General features: G+C 47.1%; 1 protein-coding gene across 1 annotated transcript in view; it reads right to left on the reverse strand.

Annotated features, from left to right (window-relative positions):
• The window catches only part of MED27 (mediator complex subunit 27), a 186,560-nt gene that overhangs the window by 16,669 nt on the left and 153,554 nt on the right, over nucleotides 1-16,337 (reverse strand). Inside the window, exons 5-6 of the mRNA XM_010975389.3 lie at nucleotides 13,766-13,873; nucleotides 4,361-4,402 (exon numbers count right to left, since the gene is read on the reverse strand). Coding sequence (XP_010973691.1) covers nucleotides 4,361-4,402; nucleotides 13,766-13,873 — 150 coding nt within the window. The remainder of the gene's footprint in view (nucleotides 1-4,360; nucleotides 4,403-13,765; nucleotides 13,874-16,337) is intronic.

Raw genomic sequence — 16,337 nt, forward strand, 5'->3', positions numbered from 1 at the left:
CGCCGCCAGCTGCCCCCAGCCCTCCACCGCTGCCCACACCCGGGAAAGGGGTCTAATGAGGAAGAGGGAAAGGGCTTGCTGACAGTCCCTGCTGCAGACAAAAGGCAGGTCCCACTTAGCTTCACAAGGTCGGATTTGCCACAGGACCTCGTGGGAGCATCTTTAACCCAGGGAGGCAGGCACAGCCCGAGGAGAATTTGACGGTGTGTGCTTCCATCCTCTTAGCTCCAGAAGCTATTTTCCGAAAATAAAAAGGCGAGTGTAAGCTTGGCTTGGCTCTGGAGGCAATGCCCTTTTCTGCTCTCGGCTTTGTCACATTGAGAGGAAAGACCTGGGAGGGCTTCCCGCCTTCCCAGCAGGCCTCTCTGTGCGGTGGCCACTGCTACTACTTGTGGTCACTGCAACCACATGAGCACCAAAGAAAGGCAGTCCTGGGGTTCTCCACCAGGGCAATGCAGGGAGGACTCCTCCAATGATACGAGCAGAGCTGATGCTGGTGGCTCCGAGTTCCCATCTCAGACGTGGGGTGCAGCTACTGCATCCACCAACATGGTTAGGACATGTGGGGTCTGTTTTCTGCCTGAGAAATGCCCTCTGACTGGTGACAAAGGAGCTTCCTTGCCCGTGTCCTGTTCCAGTCACTTTCACTCCTGTTTCAGGTGGAGCCTTTGCAGGTAAGGCTGATAACCAAGCCTTGCCCACCAGTCTCCATGCATGGGCGTACGCAGGCAGATGACGGGCAGAAGGGAGTGTTCACCACTGTGCTGTCAAGTGATGTCTTTCTGGGAAACGCTACCAGCAGCATCAATCAGGACATCCAAAATTTAAGTCAGTGGACAGGAAGAAAATAGACTTCCAAGAAAAAGCTGATCCTAAAAAGCAGACTTTAGAAATGGTGCCACCTCATCTGTCCTTCTGGCACTTTGAGTTTGGAATGTTGAGCATCAGCCCGTCACCTGGACCAGGACTTCAGAATCGGCAATGAACGGTGGTCCCAGCCTTGCTTTCAGGGCACGGTCTGGCTATGGAATAGGAAGGCCGGCCCTCTGAGCACCAACATGGCCCGAGACGAACACAATGAAATAAGCACAGTGCAGTCGCCCCCCAGCCCCATCCCGTCACGATTCCTCGTCACACACTCTGCATCCTCTCCACCAACGTCTTGCACAAGAACAAAATCCCAACCCTTCCCACGTAACGATGATTAGTTGAAAGCTGTACTGATAAAGGACTAAACTTAATTCTGTACTACATTATTTTCCCAAATAGCCTTCATTTGACAGCAAATAGACAATGTTTTGGTAGAGAAGGGAGAGGATGCTGTAGCCCACTATTTCTCACCTGCCCCTGAAAAAGGAAAAGAACCTCAACGTTAGCTGCCTTTCCTTTGAATCAGAACGCTCTACCACCTGTCTCCAAGTTGCGGTCCTCTAACCTAGTACAGTCAGTATCAGAGGTCAAGTCCATATAGTTAAAAATAGGTGAAGGGAGGGATGATAAAGGCATCTTAGAAAAAGCTCTGCACAGGGGCAGACAACATGCCATTCACCAGTGGAGATAAAAATTCCCCTCTCTACAAATTCATCTATTTTTACCGCTTCAAACACATTACATAAACTATAAGGAGGGAACCGGTGAGTGCTCCCGAATCTCCCCAACTAGTTAATATCAAATTTTAAACACTGCTGCTGCACGTGTTTGTAGTTTTAAACAAATATAAAGAGTGCTGTGGCAGGCTACTTTTTAGGGACGTAGAATAAAAATACAGCACTGACTCTCCAAATCGATGTTTCACCCATTTTACAACTGCCTATTAAACTTTCTGCCTGCATTCAAAAATACTTAATACTACACAGAACATTAAAAAATATATCTGCAAAGGCAAGCCTGTGCAAGCCCCTCCCTAGACATACGCGGTATCTGAATGGAAACTGGCCGCTGTTAAAATCCCAGAGTGTGGGTCTGTGATGCTCACGGCCCCCTTTTGTGAAGCCAGAAAGTAACTTGTTCCAGGACCACAGAGGACACTAAGATAAACCCAAAAACTGTCTTAACATTCCTGACTACGAAAGCGGCACAAGATACAGTTAATGCACAGTGTTCCTTCTCAGAATGTTTTTCGGCCGGCTGCTGGGGAAAAAGGGACAAGAGCGTTTGGCCTGGACAAAGTTAGCAATTAAAGCTGAGCTTTGTGTGTGCTGAGCAAGTAAATGCCTTGGGTACGGTCACTTGCACAAGAAAGCCCAGACTGCGATGCGGTTGTCTGCGCTCAGGGTTGTCTGCACTCACGTCCTCACGTGACTGCGTACTTCCTTCCCAGAGGCTCTGACCCAGAGGGGAGGCTGTTTTCTCCTTTCTGCATCTAGGCAGCTCGGCTGGGTAAAGGGGTGTGAAGAGAGTCAATGCCATGATTGTCTTTTTAAAATAAACTTTTAATTTTGGGCCGGTTTCAGATTTACAGGAAAGTCACAAAGATGGTACACACAGCTCCCACGTGCCCCTCCGGTCCCCTCACTGTTAGCATCTTTCATTACCAGGCCCTTCGTCACAACTAAGAAAGCAATACTGATTACTTATTACTGACTAAACTCCAGACTTCATCTGGATTTCACCAGTTTTCCCATTAATCTGCCTTTTCTGTTTCAGCAGCCAACACAGCTTAGTGTGCTGAATTTAGCTGTGGTAAGATTGCGACACTGCAATGCTTACACAGGGTCCCTCCATGTGCGGTGTTGAGCCTCAGGCTCCCTTGCTTCCCCCTCACTGTAAAGGGCCCAGGGAACAATGTGAAACTGATGTACGTTCCACACCGTGAGAGGGCTGGTCCACTTCGCTCCTTGGGTACAAAAGCCCCATGCTCACTGCCTAATGGGAATGCGTGTCCTTTGGGGTGATAAAAATTTTTGGAACTAGAAAGAGGTGGTGGTTGCACAACATTGAAAGTTCTACAAGCTATGGAACCATTCACTGTAAAATGGTTGATTTTATGTTATATGAATTTCACCTCAATTGAAAAATAAACAAATGGGCGCCCTACGCTGCGCCGCCTGGCACACCCTGGACCCAGTTGTTACTCAAGTGCGGATAACTTGGGCCTGGCTTTCAGAATGATGTCCCTCCACCACATCAGTCCTTTCGGTGGCTTTCGCTGAACTGAGAAGACAATCCAAATTCTGCACCAGGGCCCAGAGGCTCCTGCCGGCCCCCACCTCCACCCGCCTCCGGCGCCTGCGCGCAGGCTCCTGCAGCTCTGGACCGCGCCACGCCCCTCCTCCCCGGGAGGTTCCACCTCCCACACGGCTCTCCACAGGGCTAGCTCCTCATGCTTCCTGTCTCAGTTTAAATTTTGCTGCATAAAGGCTCCCGTGACCACCCTGGTGTGAAGGAGGCCCCTCTTGTTCTCGACCACAGCCCTCTAGTAGCATCCTGAGTTAGTTATTACGCCTCCTTGTTTGTCTTGTTTCCCTGTATTCCTAGCACAGTGCTTGGCACGTGGCAAAGGGGCTCAATAAATGATTGTTGTTGAACTTGAGAAGACAATGAATAATGAATTTACGACCAACTCTGCTGTGTGCACTGCTGGATGGAAGCAGAGACAGAGAATGAGAGAACTGAAGACAGTGGCTGGTGCCCGGCAGGGGGGCTGGCCTGGTGCCGTGGAGGGGGCAGGAACCCTTAGAAGCCCCAGGTATCGAGCTGGTCCAGGGAAGGGACCCTTCCACCAACGGGAGCTGGGAAATGAATTTTCTCTGGTCACATTTCACTTCTTCCGACATTCCCCAAACAGTATTTCTCGAGAAAGCCCGACATCTGAAAAAGATGTCACTGTAGCATAAAGGGAGGTGGGGCCAGCCTGCTTCCCCCAGCCCATCCCCTGAGGCAGCTGTGTCCATTACAAGGGCTGTGAGAAACTGCGTTCAAAGACTGCGGGTTGAGCTTAGAACAACTCAAAAGCTTCCGATTTTTTTTTAAGGTGTAATTCATAAATAGCAAAATTCACCCTTTGTAGATATATAGTTCCATGAGTTTTGAAATATCATTGTATAATCACCATAATTAAGACATAGAATGCATAGAATATTTCCATCACCCTAGGGACATCTAGGGACATCTGCCCTCTCTAGGGACATCTCTAGGGACTCTCTAGGGACATCTCCTGCCCTCACTCCCAACTCCTTGCAACCACTGATCTGGTTTGTCTCTGAGGTTTTGTCTTTTCCAGAATGTCACATAAAGGGAGTCATACAGTGAGCAGCCTTTAGTACCCGTTTTTTTTTTTTTTTAAGACCAATGTTTATACCTCAAAATAGTCATATCTCCCTTAATACCTCCTGAGGAAGAAACAAAAAGTGAAACTTACCTTCTGGAATACTTGATAGTTGGACTTGGACCATATATCAAGCTGGGAGGGGATAAGAGATAAAAGTATCATCAGCATCAATTTTAGAATTTTGCACTTCAAGAAATGATACTGTATCTACTGCTATTAAGCTCGGAAAAAAACATGATTCTAGAATAACGGAATCTTGGGGTTGAAAGGATCCTAAATGTCCTGCCTGAATTTCTTCTTTATCAGCCTGTGATGACTTAAGGAGGCAAAATGAAGTCCACTTGAGGTACATGTTGCATCCACGGCCCCGTGAGCTGAGCCCCTCACTCACTTTTCTAACCTTGACTCCTACCTACCACGGTTCTCTTGCATCACTCAATATGTCAAGGTCAATCCTGCCCCAGGACCTTAGCACTTGCTGTGCCCTTTGCCTGGACTGCTTTTCCTACAAACCCCCACATGGCTCCTCCTATATTTCCTTTGGCTCAAATGTCACCTTGTCAGAGATGCATTTCCCAGTGACTGTCTAAAATGTCATTCCCATACCTGTCATCTTCATTCTCTTTATCCTTCCAAAAATGAACAATTTTCATAGCACTTAAAACTGAAACTCTTTTTGTATATGTTGTGCTGGCACAGGACCTGGCATGTCATGGGCAGGGGGAGGAAAACAGCTCCCAGCTGCTGAATGCCTGTTCTACACCGGGCACACACTGGGCCTTCCACATGCACTCTCCCACTTACTCCCCAGAACAAGCCAATGTGGCTGGTCCTGTTAGCAACCTTCCTTTCTGGATAAGACAACGGTTCAGAGCCATCCAGCTGCCCAAGTAATCTGAGAAGCTTCTGATGGATGGTCTCGCTTGGGGATGCTCAAACTTGGCTGTACAGACTCCTTGGTCCCTCCCCTGGAGTGTCTGAATTAACAGGTCTGGAGGGGACCAGAGAATCTGTTTTTCTGTTTGTTTTGGCAGTGCTCCCCCGGTTAACTGGGATGGCTGGTCAGGTCAGGAACTCTTGATCAAGGAAAACAGAGGTCTGAGATGAAACGTGGGTACAGTCTGGAGTAAACCCAGTCCAGTCCTCCTCTGGCCACACTTGGTCCTGCACAGGGTAATGCGTCTAACCAAAACCATGCTGGTTTCACAGGTTGTATGAAAAATCAAATCAGTGCCTTCTTGCTTTTTCAAGAGGACAGAACAAATGGAGTATGGCAAAACAGAACTAACCCCAACACAGTGCAGGAGATGGTGCAGACTGAAAGAGGGGCTTTCAGAATGTCCCATGGGGGCTAAAAAGTCAACTTTAATATGCAAGTTCAAGAGATGAGCAAACTGAAACACCTGCTTAATAGGCCTCTTGGAAGCTGCCCTTGGGGCTGGCCAGTGGTCAAGGTGGAAACCTGAGACGTGGCGATTTAAGCCTGTATGTTGGGGAGTATTGATTCTGGAGCGCCTGGGAGCACGCAGAGCCACCAGGCGGGAAGACTCCTCCAGGAAGACAGGGAGTTAAGTGCCACACCTGACATGGGACAGCTTGGAGTCCTGTTTCTGATTCTGTTGGCTTTCTGAAAACAGACCTTGGAAGTGAGAGGTGGGGCTGGGAACAGGCATGCCTTCAGTGTCCCCGGCTTCTTCTTGCTCAGAAGCAGAGGAGTCGAGGTCGTTCTAAGTAGGCCCCTCTGGCCCTGGCAGGGCTCCTGCTGGAGGGCGGATGTTTAGCTGGTCCAAGTCCAGAACGATCATGGGAGAATTGTGATTAAACATTTATTTGGATCTGTTTGCCTCCCTGTGTCCCCACTGCCAAACCATCTCCTTCCTGGATTCCACCAGAGCCCCCACTGGACCCCTTCTGCTCTGGCTAAACTGCTCTCCAGAAAGATGGTGTCAATTTTTGGTCACTGCCCCCAACTTAAGTCAACTGATGGAATAAGAATTTTAAAAATCTTCAGGCTTAGATTTTTAATTTGACAGGTTAGCAATCTGTAGGGGGAAAATTGGTATGTTACCTCCAGATAACTCTGAAGGAAACCTCAAAACAAACATATGAAGTTAATTCCCTAGGTTATCAGTTCTGCCGAAGAAAATTGCTGGGCAGCTGGGCATGTTTGGGAGGATGAGTTGGGTTCACATCACAATCTTAGTGCCACAGTTCGGCCCAGGGCTTAAAAAATGCAGCATTTAAAGCCTACTCAGACATTGAGGAATGAATAAGAACGACTTTTTGTATCTTTTAGTTTTACCAAATCACTGCCAAGATGACAGGGACATGCCAAAGATTCTAAATCTGAATTTTAAGAAAAGTAACATCAATGTCTGACTTGAAACTAATATAGTTCTCTTTCCATTTTAAGACCACAGCTGTTTCTTCTGAAGTTCTCCACTGTTTATCCTTCCTGCCTGTTCACATCAGACACAGCCAGCCAGACCAAGACATAAACACAGGGCCATGGAAGAGAAAAAAGAAAGGAAGAATCTGCATATAGACTGAAAAGTTAGTTTTTACTTTAAAAGAGAAAATTATACATATAAACCCTTCAGTATCTGCAAAATGTTTTAATAGAAAAATCATCCAAAAAGAAATATGCACAGGTTTAATTAAGAGACGGACTCTCTCGCCTAATTGTGGCTTCTCAAAACACACCATGCTCATTCAAAGTGAGCGCGTTGCCCTTTTTGAAGGCGGTTTAAATATATTATTCAGGACCCTAGGGAACAGTTCTGACCATCTGGGATAGAAGGACAGCAGACAATACGCCCTATTTACCAGGCGCATAGGGGTAACAAAGGGACCCAATGACAATGGCTCCCCTTTTGCTGTGAAGGCACAGCAGGCAGGGTGTACTTGATTTTCTGCTAGATTTATGCCAAAGAAAGCCATTTACGCGAGCCTTCTGGAGTCAGTGCCCTGCTTCTCCTCAGGGCCGGGACTGATCCAAGTGAATATTTATTAGCTTCAGCCTCTTTGCTGCAAAGGAGGACATGGCTACTGATTTTTTGCTGGCTGCAATATTCAAAAAGGAGAATTCTAGAAGCTACAAACTTTCAGCCTGATGAATAAGAAATTATTCTGAAGTGTCAGAAAAAAGAAAGGCAAGCACCCCTCGGTATTCTGGGTAAGCATTAGAAAGATTTTAAAATGGAAAAGCCAAACTTATGGTAATCGTGGCTGAATCTGCAGTCTTAGGAGCAGCCTCCGGGACTCTGGGGACTGGAATGAGTACTTTAGGGGTGAGAACGTGGTCTCTTCTCACGTAAAATGGAAACAAACCCCACAGATGACCAACTGCTTTAGCACAGACACGTCTGCTCTCAGGTTACATGCCAGACATCAAAGGTCCTCTTGATGCACAAGATGAACTGGAGACAACAGTGATAGTCAAATTTACTCACTGAAAAGAAAAATCGGAATGTCCTCAAATCAGCAGGCAAAGGAATGCTGACTCTGAAGACGCCCACCTCCACCAGCATTTCTGGTGCAGCCAGTGAGGGCGGATACCATTCACTGAAGACTGTGCATTTAGCTTGCACTGTGCCTGAGTTATCTTTCTAAAGTCTCCTAGCAATCTCGTGAGGATGATAAAATCACTTCCAATTCACAGATGAGGAAAATCAGGCTCCAAGAAGTTAAGCAACTTTTCCAACATCACAGTATGTGGTTGAGAATTCTAAACCGGGTGTCTCCAGAGGCCGAGCTCTTAGCCTGGGAGGAAGACGGCCCTGCAGCTAGAACTGGGAAGGCATGCTGACTCAATGTGCCCCCTATGCTGTCACAGCTACGGGGGTGGGGGTGGGGAGCACTCATGCAAAGTTCAACAGGACAAATCTCCCAGCCCTGCTGATGTGACAATCATCACCATTAAAATGCATTCGGCAGCAAGTGAGAATTATGGCAGCTTATCAGAAACGTTATCAATTCTTCATTTCAAAAAATAGCACCATGAACTATAAATGATCTAAAACTGACATCTCCAAATAAAACTCATAAGCCTCACAGGGGCTTCAACTTTTAAAGCTCTTAGTTACTATCAGCTTCGTCCTGCAAGGTTAACAGGTGACGTGTCAGTAAGGGTAGGATGCTATCAACCAGCAATGGGGACAGATTTCTCCATGGTTTAGCCAAGTTTTCAGAACCATAAGCTTCAATTTGGTCGTCTGCTTAAGTCTGCCCACCCTCCCCTGGAGAATAAAAAAGTGAACAAGTTTCACAGGTCTGTTATTCTTCAACTTTTCACTTTCAATCAGGACATACATTTGTTACTAAAAAACTGCTGAAAGCACAATTTCAGGGCATCCTCCTCATATGAATGAAACCGGATTCCCCTTCCCCAGCTTTCACCCTTCCCCCTTAAGGAACAAGAGGCCATTTTTCTGAAGGTCGTCTGAACAATTTCAAAGGCTATAACAAATCAAAATGTTCCCTGCATCTAATATCAAACGGGGCTGACGCCAACACTTATTAGAGAAATCAGATTCAAGCCTCCCCCAGCCCCCTCGACCCAAACACACACACACATCCAACTTTGAAGTGGGAAGAGTGCGGGATCAGAAATTACCCTGGAGACAGCTCTGGCTGTCTTTGAAGGTTCCCTTTGATACCACCATTTCTTCTCCTCTCTTGCGCTAGGAGGCTAAAAGCTGCCTTTTTTATTGATATGGGGTAATTAATGAAGCTATAGCATTAACATAACCTAAAATCCCCTAGTAAGACAAACTCAGCGGAGACACTGATATTTTTTTCAGTTAAGTCTGCCTAGTATAAAGTCAGGACAATAGTCAGGTACCAACTTAAACCTGCCTTTTAACATGCTGATGCATGGCTCCTTGCTCCTCCCCGATGACAGTGACGAGAGGGCTGGTAAGTCTCAACAGCATATTTTAATTTTATTAGCAGGATTAGTCTACCGGTGCTCGGCATCAAAAAGATGCATCACAGGGAAAGAGACACGATGATTAGGGTGGTGGTGGTGGCTGTCAGTGCGAAGTGGCAGACAGGCTTGCTGGGATTCTAACAGGCAAAAACCCGCCCGAGCTGGAAATTAGTGGGACCACTGTTGTAGCAGGACGGGTAACTAAACCTTTCAGAAGCCGGCTGCTCTGGGCTTAGAAGGCGCAGACGACAGCACCGGCGGGAGGAGGCGAGGCCTTCTAAGCCACGCCCGCTGCACCAGGGGCCCTGCCCTCAGAGGCTGCAGCAGTCCCCTGCCCCGCCCCGCCCCCCCCCAGCCCCCAGGCAACTGCTTAGACACTGGCTCAGCAGACGCAGGGCTGCACCTTCGGGACAGCAAAACTGCAGGCGCCAGTTTGTTCCCAGAGACCACACCGCGGGCTCCAGTGGCTCCTTCCAGATGCTGCATCTTACTTGGGATGTGCTAGACCTTCCAGCACATTAACTGCATTGACGCTTATATGTATATAAATACATAAGTTCACATATGCCAGTGTCAGTCCTAAAAATGGAACTCTAATAATGTCTGCGTGATTTTATTTTTATCATTTGTAAAGTACAATGAAAAAAGGGGGCTAATCAGATTGACTAGGATTCGATTCTGGACAGAGCGGTCATTTGAGCACTTCTCTGCCAAATGTGGTTAGTTTACCTTTAGAATAACAAATGGACCCGGGCCTCTCAATCTTGCTCTCCCTCTTTTCAGAGTCCCTGCTCATCTCCAGGGCCGATGGAGGAGCTGTAAAACGGAGCAGGAGGCCTCCTGTATCACACTGATGACACGAGTCAGTAGAACTCAGGTTCCCAGACACACACTCCTTCTCCTTGTGGCGCACAGACAACCACGCTCCTCTCTCACCAGGACAACGTGACCTGGGTGCACACATGTGTCTCCTTCATTCTTTATTTGCGACTTCGCTCTCTGCTGCTTCGTTTAGTGCCCATCTCTAATGTTTGATTCTCCACTCCTCCATCCCAGCTAGAACATTTTCGCATCCCCAGGAGGCTCCTTCATTATCTCCTCCCACACGTTATTACTCTGCTGTGCTGCAGGCACTGAGGTATATCCCGGGAGAGAGTCTCAGGACGGGAGCCTGGGCCCTGGAGGAGCTCCTGGCAGACAGAGGGCTGAGGTCTGGCTCGGTGTGTGACTGTGGGCAAGTCCCTTTACCGTTCTGGGTCTCGGTTTCCTGACCTGGGAGATGAGTCTAAAAGCAGTACCTAGGATTTGATAACCAATGCAAAATTTGCTCAGCACAATGCCTACCAGACCAGACATGGAGTGTGCTTGTATTTTTATTAATTGCAGGATAGAAGTGCCAATAACGAGTCAGGATGCACTCACTCTGGCACTAGAAAAAGCCTGTGCACAATGCTATGCTGTATTAGTGACGACGGTGATTTGTGCTGTAAGCAGAGGCAGACCCAGCCCGGCCATCCCCAGAGCCCATGTTCCTAGAAGAGGCCTCTGGGGAACTGGGGACAGGACGAGAAGGAAGACAACATTCAGCCAGCGTGAAGGGAAGAGTAAGTTTGTCAGGTGGACAGGAAGGGCAAGCACCTCAGGTCAAGGGCACAGAGCAGGTGCAAGCATATGAAGGAATCTGGCATGTTCTGGGAGCCAAAAGTAGCACAAAAGCCTGGAAAGTAAGACAAAACGTACAGAGAGAATGATGGCAGGTGAGGTCAGAAAGGCAGGCAGGGGCCAGATCATGGCACTTCTGTGCCTTGTCAAGGAGTCTGCATTTTATTCTACAAGCCAGAGTTTTCAGAAGCGTGTTTTGCCAAATGCCAGTGTCATAATATGCTCTAAGAATAATGAAAGAATAAAAAAACCGATGGTCAAAGAAGTTAGGAAAATACTGCATACTATATATACCCTTCTTGGGAGATTCTTAAGGCACATAAGCAAACGAAGAATTTCTACTATGAAGAAACCTACTGAACATTCTCAAACCCAGGATTTCTCGAACTTTTTTGACCACGGACTGCTTTGTGCCAAACATCTACTAATATCCCTCTTTTGTGCTTTGGGCAGCAGGGAGATGGCACAAAGCAGGAAATCATGCCGCTGCACGTGTGTTTTAGGAAGACAGCTCTGGAGGCCACATGTAGGACAGACTGGAGGAGGGAAGCACGACTGGAGACTAGAGGTGAGCAGGCTGGTGCAGCTGCTCAGCAGCGAGGTAATGAGAATCTGGGGGAAAAGGGGATGGACGGGGGGGGGGCCCAACTGCAGGGGTAAAGAGGGAGACTCGTCACATCCCACGCTCAGGCTACACGTGAGGGAGGGGAAGGAAGGCTGAGCCGCTGGGGGTAGAGTTACCCGGGATAAGGAACAGCAGGGGGAGCTGAGTGCAGATCTGGACAGGCTGAACTCGAGGTCCACCTGCGGAGGAGAGGTCTGACCTCGACACAAATCAAGAGTGATCCCCGTGGGAGTTGAGGGGCACATGAAACCACAGGGACGGATGAGAATGGCCAAGGGGCATGGGTGGAAGGGAACTGAACCCCCAAAACCTGGGAGCCACGGGACAGACGGGCGAGAAGGGACTTCCCGTAGCAGCCAAGGAGGGGTGATCGGAGAGAAACTCTGGAGGTGTGCTCATGAGGCTGTTTTCTAATTCTCCTGTTTTAAGTGCAGAGTAAAAGTGACACTAGTAATCATCTACTGAGCAGTAAGCAGGTGGCAAAGTGCTCGTATTATTTCGGACATTCTCAGTATGGGGCAGGTAAGTAAATATGTTAGCGATATCCTGCAAAGCAGCCAAATCTCCACCGCTTACAAGCCAAGCTCAGAGCAGGCTTCACGTGCACCCGGGACTTGGTGTCTCTCGCAGCATGGCCGTTGTTATCACCCAGCTTTTATGTACTTGTTCCTTATTTCCCCAGGTCACTTGTAAGTCTGTGGAGAGCCAGGGCTGTGTTTCACACCAGGTATGACCGTACGGTTGTAAATCTTGAAAAAAATTTTATTTATTTTTAAAGATTTTGGGAGGAGTTTTTTTTTTTTTTTTTTGATTTATTTTTAATGGAAGTACTGGGGTTTGAACCCAGGACCTTGCGCACGCTAGGCATGCGCTCTACCACTGAGCCGTACCCTCCCCCTCGTAAATCTTGAACAGAGGCACGAGAACCACGTCTCTACGTGAGCACCGACTCAGGGGCTCCTGGACAGGGCACCCGCTGCCCCCGCGCCGCTCCTGCTGCGGCTGAGTGGTCTGCAGTTCCCTGCTTAGCGCTGCCATCAGGGTTTGTGAGTCCTGCACACCACAGATCACACTTGCCCCACTTACCTACCTCATTCTCCACACTTGTTCCAAAGATATTTTGGTTTCTCTAAAACTAAAAAGGAAGTCTTCCCTCAAGGAATGCTTTACTATCAACGGGGAGGTTTATGAGACACTCGGCAGGGATCCTGGAGTCAGGTCCCTTCCCAGGTTGACAACATTCACGTGGAATGTGGAAACGGGGAAACGTGGGTCACCCGTTCAAAGTACAAACCTCGTTCTCTATGGAACACACCTGTATCACACGCTGTTATATGCTAAGCTACCTTCATCACCTGCTTCTGAAGAACATTCTATCCTCATTATAACATGGCCGTTGGTCGTAAGTGCTGCTAATAACAAACTTTTAAGTTTTAATGGGATTCACGAGGAAAAGGGAAAGCTCCAGGGAGAGTGGAAGATGGGGGCTCAGTGCCAGGAAGTGACCAGAGTGAACCTGGGTGGGTGTCTCTGGCAGAATGCTCATTACTCCCTGGTAGCAGACACAAATGGGGGCTGTCAGCTCCCATCAGCATCCTCCGATGCTCTCTATAGAGCCATATGGAGAGTGTGCAGTCAAGAGAAACCAGGGGTCCACAAGGGTGAACTGCCCATGAAACAAGCCACCCGTGGAAATAACGTATCATTTTTCAGTTGTAGGGCTCAACAGGCATGGCTGCGGCTAAGCAAACTCCGGGGGCCAGGCGTTAGTTTCACGGGACGAGCGCGTCATCAGGTTGCGTGTCAAACTAAGTCGAATTTTCCTCGTGGTTCTAGGAAAAGCAAAATGCTGAACCCTGGCCTACTGATGTGCTGCATGAATAGGCAAGAAAAAGAAAGAGAGAAAGAAAGAGAAGAAAGAAAGAAAAAAGAAAAAGGGAAAGGAAGAAAGAAAGAAAAAGAGAAAGACAGAAAGGAAGAAATCCATTCCCTCAGCAGACACATTTAATGAGGCAACTGGGTCTAAGGTGATAAATTAGAAATTCAACTAAGGGCATCAGGCTTAAAGGAAAAAGCAGAGGCTTGATGAAAAATGCAAGGGGGGAGAGAGAAATGTGTTTTGTAAAGCGTTCAGCCTCCTACGGATAAATCTGTGCTTGTTGATCATTTCAGCTATGATTGCTAGTGTTTAATGTCATTCATCTGGGGCTTGACTACATTTGCTCTGGGATACAGAAAATAAAGGGAAAAACAAAACAAAAGACTGCAGAACGCTTACCTTGCCATCTTCTGTGTACACGTTTTCATTATACCCCTTTACTATCGTTCGATCAATGAACAGGCTTCGCATGACGACAATCACTTTCAACACCTTCCCCAAGGTCACCTGTCAAAACACGTGCATGCAAACATGAAAGCTTACACCTCGACAGGCAAACCACCTGAACCGGGCAAGATCACGAGAAGAAAGGATCACCTCCCTCCTGTTTCCGAGAGATGCCCCAGAGGCCTCGTGGATGGAGGCACGATGGTGCCCCTGGTGCTCGCATCCTAAGGCATTAAACAGGGTGCAGGTCCCAACTCATTTAACTACCCTGAATTTATTTATAACCTTGGCTTATAAATTCTCAGGATAAGTTCCAAATGTTGGCTATCAGCTGGATAAAGTAAATTTCCCTTTTTTTTTTTTTTTTTTCTGTCTTAGGATTACCTTCTTCAAAGGCTATCCTATGATTCTGGCATTCAGTGAAAACATTTGTCTTCATATTATGTCATGACCCTATGCACACCCGTGGAATATGCAGAGTACAGTGGGGAGTGGGGAAGGCGGGCACCAAATGCCCCTGGCTGAACTATCTATTGATAACTGCTGGTAGAAAGTGGAGCTCTTCTGAAGGTAAGGGAAAGGTAGCTGAATTTTATCTCCAAAATGGAACATGATCCTGGAAACACATATAAGTGCTTTTACTCTCTTAGAACCTAAGCACACATTATAGATTTAAAAAAAAAAAAAAAACAACCTAAAAAAAGTGCAGTGTCACATATGCCAGGGAAGCAGCGCCTGGCTGTGCCTGCTGAGCAGGCTCGGCCCCCAGAACAGGAAGGGCACCGTCCTTTCTTTCAGGGGCTCACGTAAGCCATCGGGCACTCTGTCAAGCCTCTTTTCATTTCCTAGATGAGACCCTCAAGGCAGACTCAGCGCAGGACCCAGCCCAAGGCCCGCTGTCCGGGCTGCCCCGGGAGGCCCTGGCATCACAGACGGGCTAGAAGGAGCCCTGCCGGACCAAGCCAAGCACCGCCGCCCCAAATGAAGCCTCGCTCCTGCAGTCACAACGTGCAGGCCCTTCCCGCGGTGCTGCCTCCCAGCCTCCTCCCCTCATTTTCCGATTCCGTGCAGTTCTTAATCTACTGTCCCCCAAAACAATGGTCCTCTCTCCTTGGTTATCCTGGGTATCAGTGAACATTACTAACAACCGATTCCTTTACTATGTCTAGTGCTGGGCTGACCTGTTTCTATATGCCCAAAATGGTACAGAATATCAACAGGGTAAGAAAAAGAGATGATAGACTTATTCACATTTAAGAGAATGTTAATAAAAGTATCTTATTTCTGGGGAGTACTTTAAATACTGCTACACCGTGTGACATTTCATGGCTCATCTCTCGTATAATTGGAAATTGCTATTTATGGATGCCAATAAGCCACCTAGGTAGAAACAGAAACTGTCTCTAGTTTACAGGCAGTCTGCCGGGAGGCAGGCAGGGAGGGCAAGGAACCCGGCAGGCTACAGTTTGTGGTCATAAGCACTGAAATTAAATAGCCTCTCGCTGGTTTACAGTGAAGGTCCAAGCTACCTCTTCCAACAGGGCCACCACTTTCAACTGCACATTTTAACTCTCTTTGACGATAACAAGAGACAACTAAGCAACTGTTTCCTTAAGGGAACACAATCTAGCTGACTTTGATGAATTCCCTTAGGAGTTTCTCAAGTTTCTGAAGACGGAATTCAGGAAAAAACAGACAAACAAAACCCCACACACTAAAGATACGAGAAATGTTGTATTTCATTTTTTTGTTTTTAAAAGTGAATTTTGGTCTTTTAAAGTTAACTAATAGTAAAAAAAAGTTAATAAATGTTCATGATGGAAACATTTTAAATTAGAGGAAAAAAGAAAAGAATTCTTCACAGTCTTTCCATCCACAGATAACTGCCAATAAAATTGGGGGTACTTCCTTTCAATCTTTTTATTATCAAAGATTTACGGTTTTTGAATTTTTCACATCTATAATCGAAACTAACTATATAATTTCAAATCAAAATTTTATTTAAAGTTATGATGTTAAACATTGTTCCATACTGCTGTGCAGTCTTCAAAAATGGCGTTACATGCGGCATGGCATTCTACTGAGTGGATATGCTGTAACTTCTTTCCCCACGCTCCTGTTGCTGGACATGAGCCGCTTCCAGTTTTCTCCAACCTTAACATGGCTGCAGTGTGCCTTTTGTTCACCAAGCGTTTGGTGTGATTGGAACTATTTCCTGAGGATAGATTCGTAGAACCGTACACACTTATTTCACTCCACTCTTGTTAGCAATGGGTGCCACCAAATCAAAACAAAACGAAATTGAATCTACCCCGCTCCCAGAAGTACTGACTCAATTAATTGCTTTAAACTTCTTATTATGGAATACTTAAAAAATATACAGAAGAAAACGAAATAGCATAAAGAAACCCCCATGGACCCACCCCCATGTCAACAATCACAGCTCTTGGCAAATCTTTGTTTTCCCTACTCCCTCACCTACATTTCCCTTCCTGTATTATCTTGAAGCAAGTAACAGTCATGG

This window comes from Camelus dromedarius, chromosome 10 (assembly GCF_036321535.1).
Source record: "Camelus dromedarius isolate mCamDro1 chromosome 10, mCamDro1.pat, whole genome shotgun sequence".
NCBI classification, from domain to species: domain Eukaryota; kingdom Metazoa; phylum Chordata; class Mammalia; order Artiodactyla; family Camelidae; genus Camelus; species Camelus dromedarius.